The sequence below is a fragment of the Silurus aristotelis genome, assembly GCF_946808225.1.
Source record: "Silurus aristotelis genome assembly, chromosome: 5".
Lineage (NCBI taxonomy): Eukaryota > Metazoa > Chordata > Actinopteri > Siluriformes > Siluridae > Silurus > Silurus aristotelis.
The window spans coordinates 31,618,417-31,641,572 of NC_139578.1; the positions used below are offsets into that span (position 1 = coordinate 31,618,417).

Genomic DNA, 23,156 nt, shown 5'->3' on the forward strand with positions numbered 1-23,156 from the left:
ATACTCAAAGCAAATATTGCATCTGTGGTGCTCTTCCTCAGCATGAAACCATACTGTTGCTCACAGATGGTCACGTCTTCTCTTAGCCTGGCTTCCACTATTCTTTCCCATAAACCTTGAAGGTTGTGAAGAATTTGAAAACCTTATGAAGAAAATAAAAACACTTTGAACACTTTACCAGAGAAAACTACAAAATCTGCCAAAACATGGAGAGATGCCTGGCAGAGAGTGACAAATGAAATGCATAAGTGTTCCCATTGTTATCATTTTTATATCTTAAAGTCAGAGACACCACAGGACCAACTAGAACAAGAAACATGAACAAGTAAACATGAAGTATTCAGTTACAATTCATTTGTATTATGCATTAACATAGACATATTAAACAGATTCAAAAGATAGGATTAGATTTGATAAACAGGTCAGATTATCATTGGGGCTGAATTTGTGCCTCCATCATTAAAACAGAGTCTGAAGTATGGATAAAGTTTCTTAGTGAAGGTCTGAGCAGTGAAAGAGTAGATATGAGATTTTGCATCAACATCATAGAAGGAGACCAGACCCTCCTCATAATCCACAAACACTCCAACCTTCTGAGGAGACTGTTTCAAGGAGAGGGAGACTGAGGGAGAATCACAAACCTTATATTCAGTTTTATTCCTCAGAACCACACACCAGTATCCATCTTCAGGTCTGACTATAATTTTCCCTTTCCTGTTAATGGATTCTATGGCGACTCCTAAATCCCACTGAGTCATCCCTTTGACCTGCACCTCGTAGTAAAATCTCCCTGAGGAGAATCCCTCCTTTCCCAGAACAATGCAATAGTTATTAAACCTCTCTGGATTATCAGGGAGATTCTGACTTGTATCTCCACATGTAAAATGTTTTCCATCGTCAGACAGGACGAGATAAGGATGAGTTGTATCAGGATCCAGAGTCACGTCCACTGAGAGACAGAAACACAGCGTACATCAGTTTTATCATCACACAGTGTGTAACAGTGAAGAGATATAGATATAGTCATGTGATCAGTAAGAGCTCACAAACCTGCATATTGTTGAATTCTCTTTAGTTCTGTTTAAAAACAGTTTTGGAAAATGTTACATTGAGATTAAATACTTCATTATTATAAATAACTTCAAAATATCTTTATACGTTTCAGCTGAATGTAAATATTTATTAGAATGAATCTTCTCAGAATAAACCCACAGTAAATACTGACCAGTTTCATCAATCTTCTCCAGTTCCTGACTGAGAGTCTCCTGAAGCTGAGCCAGAGCTCTCCTCAGAGTCTCCACACTCAGATGAGAGGTCATTGTGATGGAAGTCCAGTCCTGGGTGTGTGGAGAGCTGCACAGTGACGGGTAAATCTACAGTACAGCAGGAGAGAGGAGAAATCCCTCAGCATGGGGACCAACGTCGTGTCATGTGCTGCATTGCTATTGAGAATTAGAGAAACTTTGACCTGTATGAGGTGGAGGTGATCCTCCTTGTTTAAGAGCTGCTCCAGATCAATGTTTCTCTTTTTTAGCTCACTGAGTTCCTGCTCCAGATTTTTAATGAACTCTTCAGCCTGCCTCTCTGCTGCTTTCTGCTTCTCCTCCATCACCTTAAAAAGCTCAGCCTGACTTCTTTCAGTGCAGCGCATCAGAGCACTGAACATCTTCACAACATCTGCTTTCTCCTTCTCTGTGTTTATCTAACAGGAGACAAATCGAGATCACACATTTTACATTAATGTATCATGATTCTCCTAATGTGTTGTATAAAGGAGTTCTTCTGGAGGTTAGTTACTGTAAGAGACTCACTTTATTGACTTCTACAGAGTGTTTGATCTCCTCAATCATCTTCAGTCGCTCCTGGATCTTCTGCTGAACTTCTGCTTGAGTCTTCACCAGTTCACTCTGAGAAAAATATGCATCATGTGTTAACTCATAAGTCAGAGGTCATATTTCTGATCTACAAACATTATCCATCATAAATGTTCAGTCTCTCACCTTCTTCTCAACACTCTCCTCCTCTATAGGAACTGTCTTATGGGTTTTGTGGTCTGTCTCAGAACAGAACTGACACACACACGTCTGGTCGTCTCTACAGAACAGCTCCAGGGGTCTCTCATGTTTCTGGCAGATGTAGTCTTCCAGGTTCTCCACAGGCTCCATCAGTTTGTGCTTCATGAGTTTAGCTGTAGTTTTATGAGGGATCAGATGAGTGTTACAGAAAGAAAGCCCACAGTGAAGACAGGACTTTAGGGCCTTCAGCTTGTCCTCAGTGCAGGAGTCACACAGAACCTTCTTACTCTTAAATGGAAGCTGATCTGCAGCTCTGCCGGATTTCACCTGAACTGACTTCTTAAATGTAGCAGCAAGTGCAGAGATGAACGTATTCACACGTAGATCAGGACGATTGGAGAATTCCTCCTTACACACTGGACACTGGCAGTGTGAACTGCTGTCCCAATACTCTTTTAGACAAATCATACAGAAGTTGTGTCCACATGGAGTAGAGACTGGATCAGTGAACACATCCAGACAGAGGGAGCACTGGAGCTGATCTTCACACAGAGCACTGCTGGAGAAAGCCATGGCTGATACAGGAGATACAATGAGAGTGAAATTAGATGGCAGAACATGTTACACATTACAATCCAAAATGACACAAACTCTATCAGTTATTATTGATTCAAGCAATGAATAAAAAGTGTAGTGCTGTTAGAGGAAAACAATCAAGACTATTGTATGTGATAAAAAGCAGAGTAACTGTTACCATCCCAAAGTTTTCCTGTAAGTGTATGTTCTGTAGGCTTCATTCCTGGAACACTCCATGTATAAAATAAGCTCTGAGATCCACGTCGAGTAAGAACAATAGAACTGCATGGTTTGTCACATGTTCTCATCTTTCTGCCTCCAAAAAAAGTTTTTTCCTCCACTTGAAAGGTCTGACCAGACCCTGCTTCCACTGACACCTGCTGCCTGTTGTCTTAAAGAAGTCTTTCAAATCTGGAAGATTTTCAGATCTGATCCAGCAGTGAAAAACACTGGCATCAACAACATGACTGATTGCATAACAGACAACATCAACTTCTGCAGAGACACTACAGTTCCAGTCAGAAGGGTGAATTCAGGCTAGAGATTGAACTGAATTTGATCTTTAACAAGCTCTGCACATTCCTCACTATCTCCTTCAACTCCCATCGTTCCACACCCTTCTTCTTTATAAGACCAAAAGTAATCACATTTACCACCCCCACATACTGTACTCCTGGCCATGTTAAGAAACAGTTGGAGAAGCTGAAGCATGGAAAAGATTCATTGGTCTGACAGAAACAGTCTCACTGTACTGAAAGCCTGCACTAAGCAGCTGTGTGGAAACCTTCAGCATAGATGATATTCATATTTGACATAAAAAAATAGATTGAACTGAATTTCAGCTCCAACTGGAAATTGGTAGCTCAGTGGTTAAGGTGGTGGGCTACTGCTTGGAAGGTTTGGGGTTCAAGTCCCTGTATCACCAAGCTGCCACTCTTGGGCTTTGAGCAAGGCCCTTAACCCACTGTATACACCAGGGATCCTGGGAAACATGTGTGAAAGGGACAATACACAATAAAAAACCCTAATATTGTCAAAACTGTTCGCCGCAAAATTGGTCTTCCTTCCCCTGAACCATTTGATCTACTACAATACTAAAAAGACAAAAGTATTGGCACACCTGACTTTTCCAGAGATATGTGGTTCTTTCCCAAACCAAACTGTTATTGTAAAGCTGAAGGCACACAGTTGTAAAGGGTCTCTTTGGATGTGGTAGCATGACATTTTCTCTTGACTTGAACCAGGGCCTGCTCTAGATATTTGGAGGACCTAGAAAAAGAGCCGCCAGGCCTCTTTCCTTCCACCTTTCAGAAGAAATAAAAAATCACTTGAAACTAATAAAATCTCTGAATATTAATTAAACTTTAACTGAGGTCAACATTAAAAAAGAATAAAGGTATAAAAGATCATCTGGACCAGCTCTTCTTCTTCTTTGGTCGACATGTCATTAGCTATGCTACACTCTTAAATAATTATTTGTTTTTATAATGTTTTTCTCAGTATTTTTATAAATGCTTTCTTTAGTAAGCTTAAGATTATAATTTTATTAGAAATTACTAACATACACACACTGACTAAATCACCCACGACTTTTAGTTATTTGTTCAGTAGTTTATTTACAGTAAAACACTGACCCACTATTTGGGATAATTAACATTTTTGTCTCCTCTATACAGTAAAATGGAAGTAAAATGAGAAGCCTGTACAAAGCAAGTGCCAGCTTTGATGAACTAAAAGACCCAAACCTGTTCCAGCATGACAATGCCCTTGTGCACAATGCAAACTCCATTAAGATCTGATTTGCATAGGTTGGAGTGAAAGATCTCCTGCTATAGGGCTCTGCCCTAAAACCTATTGAACACCTCTGGGATGAATGTAAACACTGACTGAACCCCAGACTTCCTCACGTCATCAGTTCCTGACTTTACTAACACCCTTGTGTCTGAATGATGCTGTATGTACTGGTGCTTGTTGTATGTGTGTACTGCATTTTCCCCCTCAAGGTTTGCTATAAATAGACACGGGTCACGCGCACTGGGGTACAGAGTGTCGTCGGGTTTCTGGAGTTTCCCATGTCATAAAGTTTGGAAGAGTTTGGATTTCCTCGTTTATTTGTTCATTTCTTATAAGCAAGTGTTTGTGAATTCTGCACGACACTCGGTCACAATATTTCTAATAAAATTAATCAAACAAAAATACGTTAATAAATTATGCGTTAATTGATATATATATATATATATATACACATCAAAATTAACTGACAGTAATATCTGTTAATATATATATATATATATATATATATATATATATATATATATATATATATATATATATACTTTATTATCCACAGGAACATCATGTAGTTAGTATTTGACCTTTTCCTGCTCTCTCCTGCTTTCCTCCTGATCACTGACAGTTTACCTTCTGTGGCATCAGTTCCTTGAAGAAAGACTGTAAAAGCTTCAAACTGAAGATTGTGTCCTGCTGCAACCTGCTGAATCCTGATCTTCAAACGCATACACGCTTTACTTTCGCATCTGCTGAGTGACATCATTAGACCACGCCCCCTTTCTCATGCCTTGACACGCTACAGTACATATTTCAGCCACAAGAGGGCAGAAAATCGCCGAATTAAGTGCACAGATTTATTAATCCGGAGGCGCCCAAACGATTTCCCACCAAGGACCAAAAATCCAACCTGCCTAAGGGGCCGTAGATCGGAAGTAACGGTTGCATTATACTTATATTATATTACAATTATTTTTGCCAATTTATTGACGAGGCTCACACACCGAGTACTGTTATCAAAACGATTTTATTCTGCTGTTTAACACAGTCCTGGTCGTTTCATACCGTAGCATTATGCTTCCATCTAGTGGCCATCTTATCATGGAAAACATGTATCAGTACATCTACACCTATTTTCAATTTTAACGGTTAATTCTTTATATCTTTATATCGTGAATAAGCGCATTGCATTCACAAAGGAAAAATAAATAAATAAAAAAACACATAAAGCGCATTGCATTCACAAAGAAAGAGAAAAATAATAATAAAAAAACAAGTTGGGGTAAGAGGATCGTGAGGACAGCTGAGAAGATAATTTGAGTCTCTCTCCCCTCCATCACAGACATTTACACCACACGCTGCATCTGCAAAGTCAACAGCATTGTGAACTATCACACACATTCTTCACCCACTTGCCATCAGGACAGCTATGAGAATCTCCTGATTTATAGAAAATCTCTTAGTGCTGCTAGATCAGCATATTTCTCCACCCTCATAGAAAATAACAAGCGTAATCCTAGATTTCTATTCAGCACGGTAGTTAAATTAGCAGGAAATAACTTTAAATAATAAAGTTGAAAACATCAGGCAAAATTAATATGAATCCAAAGTATTTAATAAAAAACCCTGTAGACAGCAGTGTAATTATAACAGACAATTAATTACAAAGTTTTACTCTTGTTCAAGAGAATGACTTAATTTCATTCATTTCCTCATCAAAATCATCAACCTGCATTCTCGATCCTTCGCCTACAAGTTTCTTCAAACAGATAATTCCAGAGGGAATTAAACCTGTTTTAAAATTAATAAACTCTTCCACTAGCATTGGTTTTGTACCTAAATCCTTCAAACTGCTGTTATCAACCGTCTAATTAAGAAAACTGACCTTGAACCTTGTCAGCTCTGCAAGTATAGGCCAATATTAAATCTCCCCTTTATATCCAAAATTTTAGAAAAGGTTGTGGCACAGCAGTTCTGCTCACATCTACTTAGGAATAACATTTTTTAAATGTATCAGTCAGGATTTAGGCCTCATCATAACACAGCGACAGTGCTAGTTAAAGTGGTGAATGACTTCTGATCAGGGTTTTGTCTCTTTAGTTGTTTTGCTCGAGATTAGTGCAGCTTTTGACACTAATGAACATAATATCCTGCTTGCTAGAATTAAGAATGTTGTTGGAATAAAAGGAACAGCTCGAACCTGGCTCAGGTCTTATTTAACTGATCGCTATCAGTTTGTTGATGTAAATGGTGAGTTCTCCACACTCTCTAACAGTACAGTGGTCCTTGGTGTTCCACAAGGATCTGTCTTAGGCCCACTACCTTTCTCTTTATATATGCTGCCTCTGGGTGAAATTATAGACAAACATGGTATTTGCTTCCATTGCTATGCTGATGATACACAGTAAAGGACATTAGACAGTGGATGCTTGAACTTTTTTCTGCTTAATTCATAAAAGATGGAAGTACTTTTACTAGGACCACATGCAGCTAGAAGTAATCTTTTCGATTACGTAGCATTTCTGGATAGTGTTTCTATCTCAGTGTGTACAGAAGTCAAAGACCTTGGTGTTATTATTAAGTCTTTCCTTTGAGGCTCACGTGAATAATATTACCAGGATCGCGTTCTTTCACCTTAAAAATATAAAAAATATGATGTCATTGCAGGATGCAAAGAATTTCGTTCATGGTTTTGTAACATCTTTATTAGGCTACTGTAACGCTTTACTGTCTGGGTGTTCGAGTAAGTGCATAAATAAACTTCAGTTAGTTCAGAATGCAGCAGCAAGGGTCCTCACTAGATCTAGAAAATATGAACACATCACCCCTGTTTTAATCAGTCCACACTGCTCCCAATTAAATCTCACATTAATTATAAAATACTACTACTGACATATAAAGCACTTAACACTCTCACGCCGCAGTATCCGAGTGAACTTTTGTACCAATATGTTCCTCCAAGCCTACTTAGATCAAAAGGTGCAGGCTATTTGCTGGTACCTCAAATAATGAAGACTAGCAGGGGACAGATATTTCTCTTATAAAGCCCCACAGTTATGGAACAGCCTTCCAATCAGTGTTCGGGACTCAGACACAGTCTCAGTGTTTAAGTCGAGGCTGAAAACATTTTTTTTTTTGTCAAGTCTTTTACCAGTAGATTTTCTTCTGAGGTAAGAGAACAGATCTGGAGGGATCATGGATATCGAGTGTTCGATGAACTGGGATATTTGGAAGCTGTCGTCCACTCACTCTTACATGCTCACTCATGTTTGTTGACGGTGGTGTGGTGGGTCGTCTCTTATCCCAGAGATCCTTTATGTCTGTGTTACCTTCTGGTTCTCCCGTTTAATTATGCTGCCATAGTAAGTCTTGTCGGAGTCCCAAATGCACAGTGACATTAACTTTCATACAACAACAAGGACACAATAATCCATATTCTTCTCTTTACCCCTCTTCTCTCTTTTGCTTTCTCTCTCTCTCTCTCTCTCTCTCTCTCTCTCTCTCTCTCTCTCTCTCTCTCTCTCTCTCTCTCTTTCTCACGGTCGAGTTAAACATGCTCCTGAGGTTCCAGTGACCACTGTTTCTGACACTTTTCCCTCCTCGGATTTTACCACTTCGTCCAGGTCTGCCTCTGGATAGTGTTCTCTTCGATTGTAGGCCACTCTGTGCAGCTGGGGATGGTTTCTCATCAAAGTCATGGGGTTACATGAATTTAATGAGTAAGAACAGGAGCTTTAAGGATGGATTTAAACTGTAGTTAATGTCAACAGTCTGCAACACTGACTCAGGACTACAGTTTGCTTCTGATCACATCACTGTACCCAGCAAATTTGTTTATCTGTAATAAATAGACATTTGGTGCAACCCAGATGAGGATGGGTTCCCTCTTGAGTCTGGTTCCTCTCAAGGTTTCTTCCTTATGCCATCTCAGGGAGATTTTCCTTGCCACAGTCGCCAACGGCTTGCTCATCAGGGACAAACTTACACTTATAAAAAACATCTTTTTTCATTTTATCCATCCTCATTACTCCCAATGAAAACCTTCTGTCTTTTGGTCAATGCCACTGTCTCTTAACCATACAACATCGCAGGTCTCACCACAGTCCCATAAACTTTCCATTTTACTTTTGCAAATATCCTTCTATAACCAATCCCTCTTACCACTCTTCTCCACCTACTTCACCCTGTCTGCACTCTTTTGTTCACTTTCACTCTCCATTACTTTGGACTGTTGACCCCAGGTACCTGAACTCCTTCACTTTTTCCACCTCTTCTCCCTGCAACCGCACCCCTCCACTGTCCTTCCTCTCATTCACACACATGTACTCTGTCTTACTCATACGGACTGTTTCTTATTCTCTCCAGCGTGTACCTCCAGCTCTCCAGGCTCTTCTTAACTTGCTCCCTAATCTCACCACAAATCACAATATCATTTGCAAACATCATAGTTCATGAAGACTCCTGTCTGACCTCATCCGTCAACCTGTCCATCACCACTGCAAACAGGAAGGGCTCAGAGCTGATCCTTGATGCAGTCCAACCTCCACCTGTCGTTCCTGCTGTCACACTGTCCTTATACATGTACCTGCACCACCCTCCCATACTTATTTGACACACCTGACTTCCTCATACAATACCACAATTCCTCTCTCGGCACCCTGTCTTATGCTTTCTCTAAATCCACAAATACACAATGCAAATCCTTCTAAAACTTTTCTATACTTCTCCATCAACATTCTCAAAGCAAACATTGCATCTGTTGTGCTTTTCTTTGGCATGAAACCATATTGTTGCTTACAGATGATCACCTCGTCTCTCAGCCTGGCTTCCACTACTCTTTCCCATAACTTCATGGCGTGACAGATCAGCTTTATTCCCCCGTAGTTACTGCAGGTCTGCACATCTCCGTTACTTTTGAAGATCAGTACTAGAACACTCCTTCTCCATTCCTCAAGCATCCTCTCATCTTCCAAAATCTTGTTGAACAATCTGGATAAAAACTCCACTGCTATCTCTATTATCTGTTGTAGACTTAAATGGAGAGCTATCCAGCTTAATTCAAGTAAATTATGATGTGCCACAAGGTTCAGTTCTAGGACCCCTGCTTTTCACAATATACATACTTCCCTTGGGAAATATTATTAGAAGGCATGGGATTAGCTTTCACTGTTACGCTGAAGATACCCAGCTATATATCTCATGAAAACCAGATGATACAGCTCAATTTGTTTGGTTAACTGAGTGTGTCAAAGAATTTAAAGATTGGATGATGCATAACTTTCTATAATTATATTCTGATAAGACAGAGATTTTGCAAAAACCAGTACACAGAAGCTCCAGCATTTTGACCAGCATATAGAAGGATGTACAGTAACTACTAGTTTAAAGGTAAAAGACCTGGGTGTTATTTTGGACAGTGCATGGTAGTGCAAATGACAGTATTGCGTGTCAGTTATGATAAAGAGTTTACTAGAGGTCCTAGAGCTAAGCACACTCAAAACTGTGGAGATGATAGTGGATTTTAGAAAACACCCTTCAACACTACTCTCTCTCACAGTATCCAAACTCAAATTCAAACTCAAATTCACAGTGGGCCAAAATTAAAAACTGGGACGAAGTCGTGGGCTAAACTCAATATTTATTGAAAAAAATTCACTGCAATTGTGCATGTTTTCCCTTCTCTGCAGATGTGTAATGTTGAACCTTTTCATATGGAAACAAACTTTAGTTTTGCATAAACATTGAATCTGGAACAACCAAAGTTTAATATTATAAACACATGAAAAATTTAATTTGAAATAAAACACAAATCAGTGGAATTAATTTCTTATTATGTCTCTCTTTCTTTATCCATAGACTTTCAAATTCCTTTTTAATGTAAAACTTTTTTTTACAGGCCAACAACAAAACAACCAAAATATTAATAATTTCCTTTAAAAAAACTTTCAACCAGACATTGATGCACTTGCATCTAAGAAGAAAACCAAGGCACGGACAGTTCATGCCTTGGAGTAGAAAAAGTGCATAAAGACAACATTGATTCAAGCTCAGTTTACTACACTCTGATTTACTCTGATGCACATTGGTTCAAGCCAGATTCCTGCATCGCTTCTAAGATACAAGTGCATCATGTCTGGGGTTTAGGCTCTGAGCTGAGGAAACCCTTAGGAATGAGTGAAGGTGTTCATTAGTGAGACTCCTGAGTGGTGTTTTGTTCATCTTCATCAAAGGGAACGGTTGTTCACATAGATATGTGCTGCTGAACATAGAGAGGATTTGAGCAGCTTGGGCACGGAGTTGGAGCAGTGTGTCGGGGAGGAAACATGGAAACTGTGCAGCAAACAAAGAGTTGTACTTTGACTTGAGCGTGTCTCTACACTGGAGATTAATCAGCTCCATTTAGAGGTTGGTTGGTACGCTTTCCATGTGAACCACAAACGGATTACTAAGCAGTTCAAATCTGCATTTCTGGGTTTCAAAGTCGGTAAATCGCCGGGTAAATTTATTGCTGAGTACGCAGAGTTTTTCAGCGGTCTCGACTGATGCGCCAACGCATTAACAAAGAATTCTGGGATTTGTAGTATTAGCAGTGTATGCAAAATATACTGGTGGGCCAGCATTAATACACATTTAATATGATCTCGCGGGCCAAATATAATTACACGGCGGGCCAGATTTGGCCAGCTGGCCTGAGTTTGACACCCCTGCTCTAGGTTGTTCTGACTGCACCATAGCACCTGCTGCTTCACCTCCAGCTCATATGCAGACTCCTCAACATCTTGGATGAGTCCAATGAGCATGGTGTCATCTGCAAATTTCAGGAGTTTAACAATTGGGTCACTTGATGTGCAGTCGTTCGTATAGAGGGAGAATAGCAGTGGGGAGAGGACACATCCCTGAGGATCATACAGAAGTTGTGTCCACATGGAGTAGAGACTGGATCAGTGAACACATCCAGACAGATTGAGCACTGGAGCTGATCTTTACACAGAGCACTGCTGGAGAAAGCCATGACTGAAACAGGAGATACAATGAGAGTGAATTTAGAACAGAGTAGACTTTACAGATTACAATTAAAAACGTTACGAGATAAGATTTAATTTTCCCATAATCCCAAATGTCCCTTAATATTGGCATGTAATCAGGTCAATTGTCACCATAAACCACTGGGTTTCTCTTTCATCTACACAGTTTATGAATTGACCTTCTAACGCTCAATATCCTGACCATACGCAAGGCTGGTAATGCCACTGATTGTGGTTCTCTTCCTCTTGTAGTCCACCACCATCTTTATGGTATTGGCCTCATTGAGGGGCAGATGGTTCCCCCCTTCACACCCCAATAAAGTTTTTGACAACATCCCTGTACTCTTCTTCCCTAATGCATCAGATCACATCAGAAAGTTCTGATGATGCCAGAGATCTGACCTGAATTGAAAACCTGTGGTGTACAAGGTGAAGATTATCTGCTATTTTCAGCATGCCTTCTCCCACTACATACTTAGCTAGTTCTGCTGGAGCTTATGAAGACCTACAAGATGGTATCCAAACGTTTTGTGAACAATTGTGTAACTGGTGCTATTTTGACCCACGGGTGTTACGACGTTTGACATGACATACGTTTGACATACAGTGACTGTGCAATGAGTTGCTCGATGTGTTTTGAGTGGCACGTGCAATTAAAATGCAAAACAACATAACTGGAAGACGAGAGATCAGGAAGACCATTCAGCAACTTGTGCCTGATGATCGTCGGAGAGCAATCTACATGATCTCACTTCCTCACCCATCCTAATCACCAGAATTGGCTCCTGCCATTTCACTTTACCCTCTTCTCGAAGATGAAGCGTAAAGGTTGCCATTTTGACACCATTGTGGGGATCCAGCACAAATCGCAGAAGGTGCCTGACACACTTATATATAAAAAAAAAAAAAACAACGTCCAGGACACATTCCAGAAGAACGCTGGGAGAACTGTATTAATGTGAAAGGGGACTATTTTGAAGGTGATTGTGTGTAAACATAGATAAATAAAGTACTTTCTGGTAAACAGAGTCTCCAAACTCTTTGATTCCTCGTAGGAAACTTCATGTGGTTTAAAAGCGTTCTATATCTGAGATATTTTGACCACATTTTCAGAGTATTACTGTATCAACACCAATTTTGGTTAAATATTATGATTAACAAAATCAAACACAAAATAAACACATCAAAATCAATATGAGCATTTAATATTTGTTTAAAATGTTTAATTTAAATATTGATTGTTCCTCCCCTTTTATCGTTTCACACACAGGAAACACAGTGCGCACGCACACACACACACACTAGTTTATAGATATTTATATAATTATGTATATTTAGAAAACGCCTTTATCAAGAGAGACGTCGAAAATATTTATTGTCTCAAAACACGTCACTAAAAATCAAAGAGACGGAAAAAGGTCAAGTTCACTTTCTCAAAGCTGCTCACTGTGACATAAAGTGAAAAAAAAAAGATTTATTTATTTATATACAGTTTACCTGCTGTAACTTCAGTTCCTTTAAGAAAAACTGCAAAAGCTTTAAACAGGAGATTGTGTCCTGCTGTCCAATCCTGATCTTTAAACGCATTACGTTTTCTTTCGTTTCTGCTGAGTGACATCATTAGACCACGCCCCCTTTCCCTCCTGCGTTGATTTATTACACAGTTACACATTTTAGCCACAAAAGGGCAGAAAATCACTAATTAAAGTGCGGTGACGCATCAGACCAGAGGCTCCGAAACGCTTTCACATAAAGGACCAAAAATCCAACCTGACTGAGGCACGTGAACCGGAAGTAATTCTTTATACTTGTAGTATATTCAAATAATTATAATTTATTAATCATAATATTTACAAATAAATAATAAAATAGAAATCATGACTCTGCCCAACTAATGTACTTCTAATGATTTCTAGTGCAAAGAGACATATAATACAATGAAAACGCAGAAAATAAAAATGAAATGATCCATTTAAATCACTTTTTTATGTCAACATGCTCCACGAAACTGGGTTCATTTTCATCTAAGCAACATTTATTTAGTTATTAAACTTTTCATTCCACAAGGTGATTTTGGTGCCCTGAAAACCCTTATAAGTTCAATGAACTCAAAATAGTGAATAAACACTGTTCCTCCATTTAATTAATGGATTTTCCAAAACTTGTATATTTAAGTTCACTTAACTTGCTGTTAATGTAGGCTGTACTCAAACTGTTAAGTTCACCTAACTTGGTGTTTTATAAATTGCACTTCAATATGTAACTATTTGAGCTTAATAGTTAAAGTTAACAAACATTAAACTGAATTGGAAATTAATTATAAATTAAATTGACTAAACTCTTACTACTTTTGACTGCTTAAGATTTATGCAATTATAAATAAAACATACTGAACAGCATATTTAATGTATTTATTGTGCAAAATAAAACAATATTAAATAAATACAAATAAATACTGTAATGAATATAGAACTAGGTCACAGCTACCCTGCACAACTCTGTACAGTCAAACAATAATTACATCATAGTACATACTGGAATCGAAAAGACCTGGGTAACAGGCACACTCTACAACACTGTAGGGGTGGTAACAACAGTAACAATGTCCCACAATAACTGCTGCACTACATCAATGCTCAAACTTTGTGCACTTAATCAATTTAACCAATCACACATTCTATTCTTTAATGGATAACAGATTAAACAAAGGGTTAGGGTTAGGGTTAGGGTTATTTATGTTAATTATGTTAATTTGTACCGAACATGTACATGTAACAATACTGACTCAAATTCAGCAACAATAAGACATTCATAAAAACAAACAATTTTCTTAACCAAAAAGCTGTTTTTACCAAAGACTGTACTTTTTTGTTCTTTCTCTCCCATTGACATCAGTATACACTGTATGAAATCAAACGTCATTCGTGTCTAATGCGTAAATGAGACCAAGAGAAGACACTTGCTTGTGGGAGGTCTGGCATTTTGTCCATCACCATTTGGGGTTCAAGTATTATACCTATCAAGGAATTCAAATGCAAGGAGTTGGGGGCTAAAGATTAGTGTCCTCGAATATGATCCTCACTGGCACATCAAGGATAGAATTGCGATTGATCAGTCACTGTCAAAGAACTACCAGCCATGCCTCCCTCCTTTACTCAACTTTCAACACTCTCCCTCAGCCTCTCCCTCCTACTAATCACCTACACCTGTCCTCCATTTACCCATCCCCTTTATAAGGTCCCTATTCCCCTTTACTCACCATCCGATCTACAGTTTATGACCGAAGATCATCTGGACTACCGTGCTTGTTCCCTGAGTTTCCATGCTCCTGGCTATGCTTCAAGAAGAGTAACATTTGCTACAGTCTCATCTCATGCTCTGTTGTGTTTGCATGTTTAGACCAAATAAATGACAATCTGTTTTACTCCTGGTTCCTGACACCTGGTCTATCCGTGAAAAAAAATTAAAACGTTAAAAACTTACCTCGATGGATCCCCAACTGGCTCACATCTCGGATCCAGTCAAGGATCTCGCCGCCACTCTCCGGGAGGCATTCACTCTGGTTCCAACCAGCGGGGCTTCACTGCCTGCCTCCGGCAGGCCAATAGCTCTTCCAGCTTCGTTTTCCTGGAAAGCGGCCGAGTGCGGCAGCTTTCTTCTACAAGTCAATTTATATATGGAAATGCAGCCTACCAAGCTTATTATTCCAGTGGCATTTCTCATCTCACTGCTAACCAGGAAGGCTCTGTCATGTGCGAGAGCGATATGGAGCGCCAATAGTGCCCTTACAACCTCACATGCGCTCTTCACCAGCCACTTCGCAGAGGTATTTTGCATAGCCACTGGGTCCCTCACCACGGCAGACCAACTCTTCTGTCTGCGCCAAGGGTAGCTGGTCAATAGTACAATGGCTAGTGAGTGTGTACAGTTTGTTACCACTGCAGAGTGAGAGATAAACCTTGAAGGTTGTGAAGAATTTGAAAACCTTATGAAGAAAATTAAAACACTTTGAACACTTCACCAGAGAAAACTTCTAAATCTGCCAAAACATGGTGAGACGTCTGGCAGAGAGTAACGAATGAAATGCATAAGTGTTCATCATGTGGAATGTGGAATCATCCTCATCGAATCAGAGGGGTATGGACCAGAGGAGCACTCATAGGTCCCAGACAAAACATCCTAGATGAGTTTCACCTCAATCACCCTAATCATCCTGCACCCTCTCTATCTCTATCCGTGACAATAACTTACTTTTAAAGTTTTTATTTACAAACACCACAAAATCCGTCTCCATCTTTGCCACTCTTCATCATGGGATGTTTGTGTACTTGCATTTAAAGCTGGATGAGATGTTTTTCTGACCTATTGTCTAATAGCACTAACCCAGCTGTTTCTAATATGAACAGGTAGGAGTGAGAGTAGAACACAATCAACTGATGCCTTGCCTTGAAGTACTCTGCGTTTTTGTAGTGTTTAATATTCTTTTCTTGTCATTTTTTAAATATATATTTTTTATTTATATCTGTGTAGATTCCTTGAGGTAATAACAATATCTGGGTAAAACTTCAAATGAATTGCTGCATTGAAACTGTGATTAATCTAAAACATGTTGATGGATTCAATACTTTGTTATTACACACTGCATATGATGAATATCTAATGTAACACCGGGACTGTAGGAATTAATTCATTTCATCAGGGACCTGTTCTATGTTTACTGGCAACTACATCTTAGATCAAATGACGCATCTAAGATAATGTAATCGTGATAATCATGTCCTACCTTCTTAGGTTCTCCAAATACATGTGGTTAGTAAAGCAGGGTGGAGTTGCTTGAGATAATTGCATGTTCATGTGTTGCTTGAAAAGGCTTCATGTATATATTGATATGAGAAATCATTACGAGGAAACACTGTGATTAGCTGGTCAATAGTACAATGGCTAGTGAGTGTGTACAGTTTGTTACCACTGCAGAGTGAGAGATAAACCTTGAAGGTTGTGAAGAATTTGAAAACCTTATGAAGAAAATTAAAACACTTTGAACACTTCACCAGAGAAAACTTCTAAATCTGCCAAAACATGGTGAGACGTCTGGCAGAGAGTAACGAATGAAATGCATAAGTGTTCCCATTGTTATCATTTATACATCTTACTTTCTTAAAGTCAAAGACACCACAGGACCCAGAAGAACTTGTGAACAAGTAAACATGAAGTATTCAGGTAAATTTTATTTGTATAAGGCATTAACAAGGACATTTTCCCAAAGCAGCTTTACAAACAAAGAAAGAACAGATTTTTTTACTGCATTGAAATTGAAAATTCATAAGTACGAAATAGAAGCAAAAGGGTTTCGATCTGAAATAGAAATGTAGGATTAGATTTGATGAACAGGGCAGATGATCAGTGGGTCTGAATTTTTACCTCCATCATTAGTGCAGGGGGTAAAGTAGGGATAAAGTTTTTCAGTGAAAGTCTGAGCAGTGAAAGAATAGATATGAGATTTTGCATCAACATCATAGAAGGAGACCAGACCCTCCTCATAATCCACAAACACTCCCACCTTCTGAGGAGACTCTTTCAAGGAGAGGGAGACACGGGGAGAATCACAAGCCATATATTCAGTCTTATTCCTCAGAACCACACACCAGTATCCATCTTTAGGTTGGGCTTTAATCTCGCCTTTCCTGTTAATGGATTCTTTGACGACTCCTAAATCACACTTAGGCTTCCCTTTGACCTGCACCTCATAGTAAAATCTCCCTGAGGAAAATCCCTTCTTTCCTAACACACAGACACAATAATCAAACCTCTCTGGATCATCAGGGAGATTTTGTCTTTTGTCTCCACATGTAACTTGTTTTCCATCATCAGACAGGACGAGATAAGGATTTGCTGTATCAGGATCCAGAGTCACGTCCACTGAGAGACAGAAACACAGCGTACATTAGTTTTATCATCACACAGTGTGTAACAGTGAAGAGATATAGATATAGTCATGTGATCAGTAAGAGCTCACAAACCTGCATATTGCTGAATTATCTTCAGTTCTGTTTGGAAAATAGTTTTGGAAAATGATAGTTTAAGATTAAATACTTAATTATTATAAATAATATAATATAATTATGAAAACTGTAACAATAAAACCAAAACACAAACATGGATTTAAAAAAAAAAATTCTGTTCTCAGTATGTTTATAAAATTCAGATAAATGTAATTATTTCTTAGAATGAATCTTCTCAGAATAAACCCACAGTAAACACTGACCAGTTTCATCAATCTTCAACATTTCCTGACTGAGAGTCTCCTGAAGCTGAGCCAGAGCTCTCCTAAGAGTCTCCACACTCAGATGAGAGGTAATTGTAATGGAAGTCCAGTCCTGGGTGTGTGGAGAGCTGCACATTAACGGGTAAATCTACAGTACAGCAGGAGAGAGGAGAAATCCCTTAGCATGGGGACCAACATCCCGTCATGTGCTGCATTACTATTGAGAAACAAAGGACCTCTGACCTGTAGGAGGTGGAGGTGATCCTCAGTGTGTAAGAGCTGCTTCAGATCAGTGTTTCTCCTCTTTAGCTCACTGAGATCCTGCTCCAGATCTTTAATGAAATCTTCAGCCTGCCTCTCTGCTGCTTTCTGCTTCTCCTCCATCACGTTAAGCAGCTCAGCCTGGCTTCTCTCAGTAAAGCACATAAGAGCATTGAGCATCTCCACAACATCTGCTTTCTCCATCTCTGTGTTTATCTAACAGGAGACAAATCGAGATCAATCATTTCACATGAATGTATCATGATTCTCCTAATGTGTTGTATAAAGGAGTTTTTCTGAAGGATAGTTGCTGTAAGAGACTCACGTTATTGACTTTTACAGAGTGTTTGATTTCCTCTATCATCTTTAGTCGCTCCTGGATCTTCTGCTGAGCTTCTGCTTGAGTCTTTACTAGTTCATTCTGAGAAAAAAATGCGTTGTGTTAGATTAAGAGGTCATATTTCTGAACTACAAACATTATCTATCATAAATGTTCAGTCTCTCACCTTCTTCTCAACACTCTCCTCCTCTATAGGAACAGTGTTGTGGGTTATGTGGTCTGTCTCAGAACATAACTGACACACACACGTCTGGTCGTCTCTACAGAACAGCTCCAGGGGTCTATCATGTTTCTGGCAGATGTAGTCCTCCAGGTTCTCCAAAGGCTTCATCAGTTTGTGCTTCATGAATTTAGGTGTAGTTTTAAGAGGCATCAGATAAGTGTTAAAGAAAGTCAGTCCACGGTGCAGATAGGACTTTAGAGCCTTCAGCTTGTCCTCAGTGTCACACAAAACCTTCTTTCTTTTGGATTGAAGCTGATCTGCAGCTCTGCTGGATTTTACCTGAACTGACTTCTTAAATGTATCAGCAAGTGCAGAAATGAGCATATTCACACGTAGATCAGGACGATTGGAGAATTCCTCCTTACACACTGGACACTGGCAGTGTGAACTGCTGTCCCAAAACTCTTTTAGACAAATCATACAGAAGTTGTGCCCACATGGAGTAGAAACTGGATCAGTGAACACATCCAGACAGATGGAGCACTGGAGCTGATCTTCACATAGAGCACTGCTGGAAAAAGCCATGGCTGATACAGGGGATACAATTAGAGTCAAATTAGATGTCAGAACACTTTACACATTACAATCCAAAATGACACAAACTGTATCAGTTATTACCTTGCAGCAATGAATCAAGCAATGAATAAAACTCCCTATAGTGCTGTTAGAGGAAAACAATCAAGACTAGTGTATGTGATAATTTATTGTTATATTCCAAAGTTTTCCTGTAAGCGCATGTTTTGGCTTCATTCATGGAACAGTCTATGTATAAAATAAGCTCTAAGATCCATATAGTGTAAGAACAATAGAACAACAACTGCAAGATCAACTTCTGCCGAGACACTACAGTTCCAGTCAGAAGGTGAATTTAGTGTAGATAATAAACTGAATTTGGTCTTTAACAAGTTCAGCACATTGCCCTCCCTCACTATCTCCTTCACTCTCTCATCATCACCATCACCCTAAGCAGCTGTGTGGAAACCTTCAGCATAGATGATATTCATATTGGACATCATAGGAAATTCTCAATTTCTGCTACACCTTGGGAGTAGTACCTTAGTGGTTGAGGTGTTGGGTTTCTGCTCGGAAGGCCAGGGGTTCAGGTCCCGGGATTGCCAAGCTGCCACTCTTGGGCCCTTAAGCAAGGCCCTTAACCTTTTGTGCACCAGGGGTGCAGTTTCATGGCTGACTTCGGGCTTTGACCCCAGCTTCCAAACAAGCTGGGATATGTGAAGAAATAATTTCACTGTGCTGTATTGTATATGTGATAAATAAAATCTGTTTGATTCTAGCTACAGTACAGGAGTAATGAGGACATCTGTCCTCCCCCCATAATGTCCCCTATTATAGTATGTAATCAGGTCAATTGTCCCTGTAAAACACAGGGTATGTTCATCAGTGTTCTCTGTTGCAGTGAGCAGGGAAAAGGATAAGAGGAGTGAGAGAAGTTTGCTTCGAGAAAGAGACCCCAAGAGACGTTTGTGTGAAAGGGAAAAAACACAATAAAAAGGCCTGATACGGTCAAAAACAGGTCGCCACTCTACTGATCTTCCTTCCCCTGAACCATCTGATCTTCTACAATACTATATGGACAAAAGTATTGGCACACCTGACCTTTCCAGCCATATGTGGTTCTTTCCCAAACCAAACTGTTATTGTAAAGCTGAAGGCACACAATAGTAAAGGGTGTCTTTGGAAGTGGTAGCATGACATTTTCTCTTGACTTGAACCAGGGCCTGCTCTAGATATTTGGAGGACCTAGACAATTTTATATTGGAGCCCCCCAGGCCTCCTTCCTTCCACCTTTCAGAAGAAATAAAAAGCACTTGAAACAAATAAAATCTTTAAATATTAATGAAACTGTAATTGACATCAACATTAAAAAAAGTAAAAAAAAAAAAAGAAAGATCTAGGGATAGATCATCTGGACCAGCTCTCCTCCTTCTTCCTTGGTCATGACATGTCATTAGCTATGCTTCACTATAAAATAATCATCTGTCTTGATAATGTTTTTCTCATTACTTTTATAAATTAAAAATTACTCACATACACACACTGACTAAATCACCCAGGACTTTTAGTAATTTGTTCAGTAGTTTATTTACAGTAACACACTGACCCACTATTTGGGATAATGAACATTTTTGTCTCCTCTATACAGTAAAATAGGGGTAAAATGAGGAGCCCATATAAAGCAAGCGCCAGCTTTGATGAACTAAAAGAACCAAACCTGTTCCAGCATGACAATACCCTTGTGCACAATGCAAACTCCATGAAGATCTGCTTTGCATGGGTTGGAGTGGAAGAGCTCCTGCTATAGAGCTCTGCCCTCAAACCTATTGAACACCGTTGGGATGAATGTGAACACTTCCTCACCTACATCAGTTCCTGACTTTACTAACACCCTTGTGTCTGAATGATGTTATGCTGTATGTACTGTTGCTTGTTGTATGTGTGTACTGCATTTTCCCCCTCAGTGTTTGGTATAAATAGACACGGGTCACGCGCACTGGAGCACAGAGTGTCGTCGGGCTTCTGGAGTGTCCCATGTCATAAAATGATCAAACAGAAATGTGCGCTGTGTTAATAAATTAGTCCTTTAAAAATGAATATGGATTTATATATATATGTATATATATATATATATATATATATATATATATATATATACATATATACATATATACATATATATATATATATATATATATATATATATATATATATATATATATATATATATATATATAATCTACATCAACATCATGCAGTTCTTTCCTCCTGATCACTGAAAGTTTACCTGCTTCAAACTGCTTCAAAAGCTTCAAACTGAAGATTGTGTCCTGCTGCAACCTGCTGAATCCTGATCTTCAAACACATTCACGCTTTACTTTCGGCTCTGCTGAGAGACATCATTACACCACGCACCCTTTCTCCTGCTTTGACTAATGACAGTTACATATTTTGGCCACCAGAGGGCAGATAATAGCCGAATTAGGTGCAGATAGACATTAAACCAGAGCCGCCACAACGATTTCCCATGAAGGACCAAAAATCCTCCCTGCCTGAGGGCCGTGGACCGGATGTAACGGTTGCATTATTCTTGTATTATATTAAAATTATTTTTGCAAATGTATTGACGAGGCTCACACACCGAGTACTGTTACTAGAAAGATTTTATTCTGCTGTTTTACACAGTCCAGAACGTTGATTACCGTAGCGTTATACTCCCATCTATTGGCCATTTTATCATGGAAAAAACGTATTAACACATCTTCCGCTTTTGAATTTAAACACTTAATTCTTTATATCTTCATACACAAACAATATTTGAATTGCTTCTCTCTACCAATCACTAAATCACAAGACAATGCAGATTGTACAGATTAAATAAGACCACAATACACAGAGTATCTGACAGAATGTAGATAAAGTATGTGAGTGTGTGGTAGTGCAGATAGCAGTATTGTGCATCACATAAGATGAAATTACTTTAGGACTTTTGTACAATATTCAGCAGCAATTGTGTAACATATGAGGATGAAGCTTACGACAAAACCACCTGTTACATCGAGATCACCAGAAAACAAGAAAGAAAAAAACATGAAGGAAAAAAGTTATAATGTAAGGCCTCTAAGGACTTCCATAGTTTTAGTCAGGGGTCCCTAAACTTTTTTTCTGTGAGGGCCAAATAATATTTCCTTTCTTTAATGGGGGTCTGTGAGAAAATGCCACTGGCCGCAGTTACTGGAAGTATTATTGTGGAGATTTTATTATGATTTAAAATGTATTGCCTCATAATGTTTACCTTTTTTATTCTTCACCATACAGACACATAAGCGTTACTTTCCAAAAGCTTATGAAAAGATTATTTTTACTATCATAATTAAATTTGTTCATATTTGTTGCTATTGAAATCAAAACATTTAATTATTTATGAATATTTATGTATTTGATGGGTGAAAGTGACAAATAATTAGGCTATGGAAGAGAAATTTTAGGTTGGAAGCTGACCTTGATTATTAAATACAGATATGATATAAATAAAACAATTTAAAATGACATTTTCAAAATGTGTCTATGGCATTGTCCAGAGGGACTTTCCAAATGTTGAGGTGTTTTATTTCCTATCCATGAAAGGAGTCTCCAGCGACAGAGCTCTGTAACAGTCAGAACAATAACCTCATAACAGATGAAGCAATGCATGTAGGGACGTGTGATACGATTTGTTTTTTTTTTTTCAAACCCAAACCAAACGATTTTTAATATTGATACTGATATGAATAGCAGTTTTTGAATAAATTTTTTTTTTTTTGGTTGAAAAAATGAATACAGAAGGAGAAATATTTATACTAAATACTAAATCCCTTTAGCCAATGACTTAGCAATAAATGTATTATTTAATGAATAAAAGCGGAAGATCAGATAGACAGGAACATAAAGAACTCCGAAGAGAATCAGGAATCACATCTAACTCACACACGATGGGTCAAAATGAAGTGAGAGGGCGCCCTCTAATGGGCAGTCGAAACAATGGAAGGAAAGTTACAAAATTTTAGATTTCTACACTTCCTTAGTTTTGATGAACAGGGCAAAAGATCAGTGGGACTGAATTTTTACCTTTATACCTGAGACTGGGGCTGAAGTATGGATAAAGTTTCTC

General features: G+C 38.8%; 3 protein-coding genes across 6 annotated transcripts in view; all 3 read right to left on the bottom strand.

The window, feature by feature from the left end:
- LOC310726818 (E3 ubiquitin-protein ligase TRIM39-like) overlaps nt 1-12,981 on the bottom strand; it is a 30,124-nt gene extending 17,143 nt beyond the window's left edge. The window contains exon 1 of the mRNA XM_083542770.1: nt 12,902-12,981. The gene's annotated coding sequence lies outside the window, so the exon portion shown is untranslated. The remainder of the gene's footprint in view (nt 1-12,901) is intronic.
- Nucleotides 333-5,180, bottom strand: LOC310726815 (E3 ubiquitin-protein ligase TRIM39-like). 4 transcript variants are annotated; one of them, XM_083542762.1, is made up of 8 exons: nt 4,337-4,554; nt 2,770-2,814; nt 2,001-2,590; nt 1,812-1,907; nt 1,469-1,702; nt 1,226-1,373; nt 1,051-1,077; nt 333-949 (listed from the first exon to the last, which is right to left on the bottom strand). In XM_083542762.1, exons 2-8 carry the CDS (start codon nt 2,810-2,812, stop codon nt 423-425), a joined length of 1,665 nt encoding a protein of 554 aa, XP_083398888.1. In that variant the 5' UTR covers nt 2,813-2,814; nt 4,337-4,554; the 3' UTR covers nt 333-422. The 4 variants fall into 4 exon arrangements, with proteins under 4 accessions (XP_083398888.1, XP_083398886.1, XP_083398889.1 ...); XM_083542760.1 differs by lacking the exons at nt 2,770-2,814; nt 4,337-4,554 and adding an exon at nt 5,013-5,180; XM_083542763.1 differs by lacking the exon at nt 2,770-2,814.
- A 3,631-nt stretch (nt 12,982-16,612) lies between the features above and the next one.
- On the bottom strand, nt 16,613-21,512 carry LOC310726825 (E3 ubiquitin-protein ligase TRIM21-like). The gene is made up of 7 exons (XM_083542784.1): nt 21,294-21,512; nt 18,437-19,020; nt 18,256-18,351; nt 17,913-18,146; nt 17,670-17,817; nt 17,425-17,451; nt 16,613-17,323 (listed from the first exon to the last, which is right to left on the bottom strand). Exons 2-7 carry the CDS (start codon nt 19,016-19,018, stop codon nt 16,779-16,781), a joined length of 1,632 nt encoding a protein of 543 aa, XP_083398910.1. The 5' UTR covers nt 19,019-19,020; nt 21,294-21,512; the 3' UTR covers nt 16,613-16,778.
- Between the last annotated feature and the right edge of the window lie 1,644 nt (nt 21,513-23,156).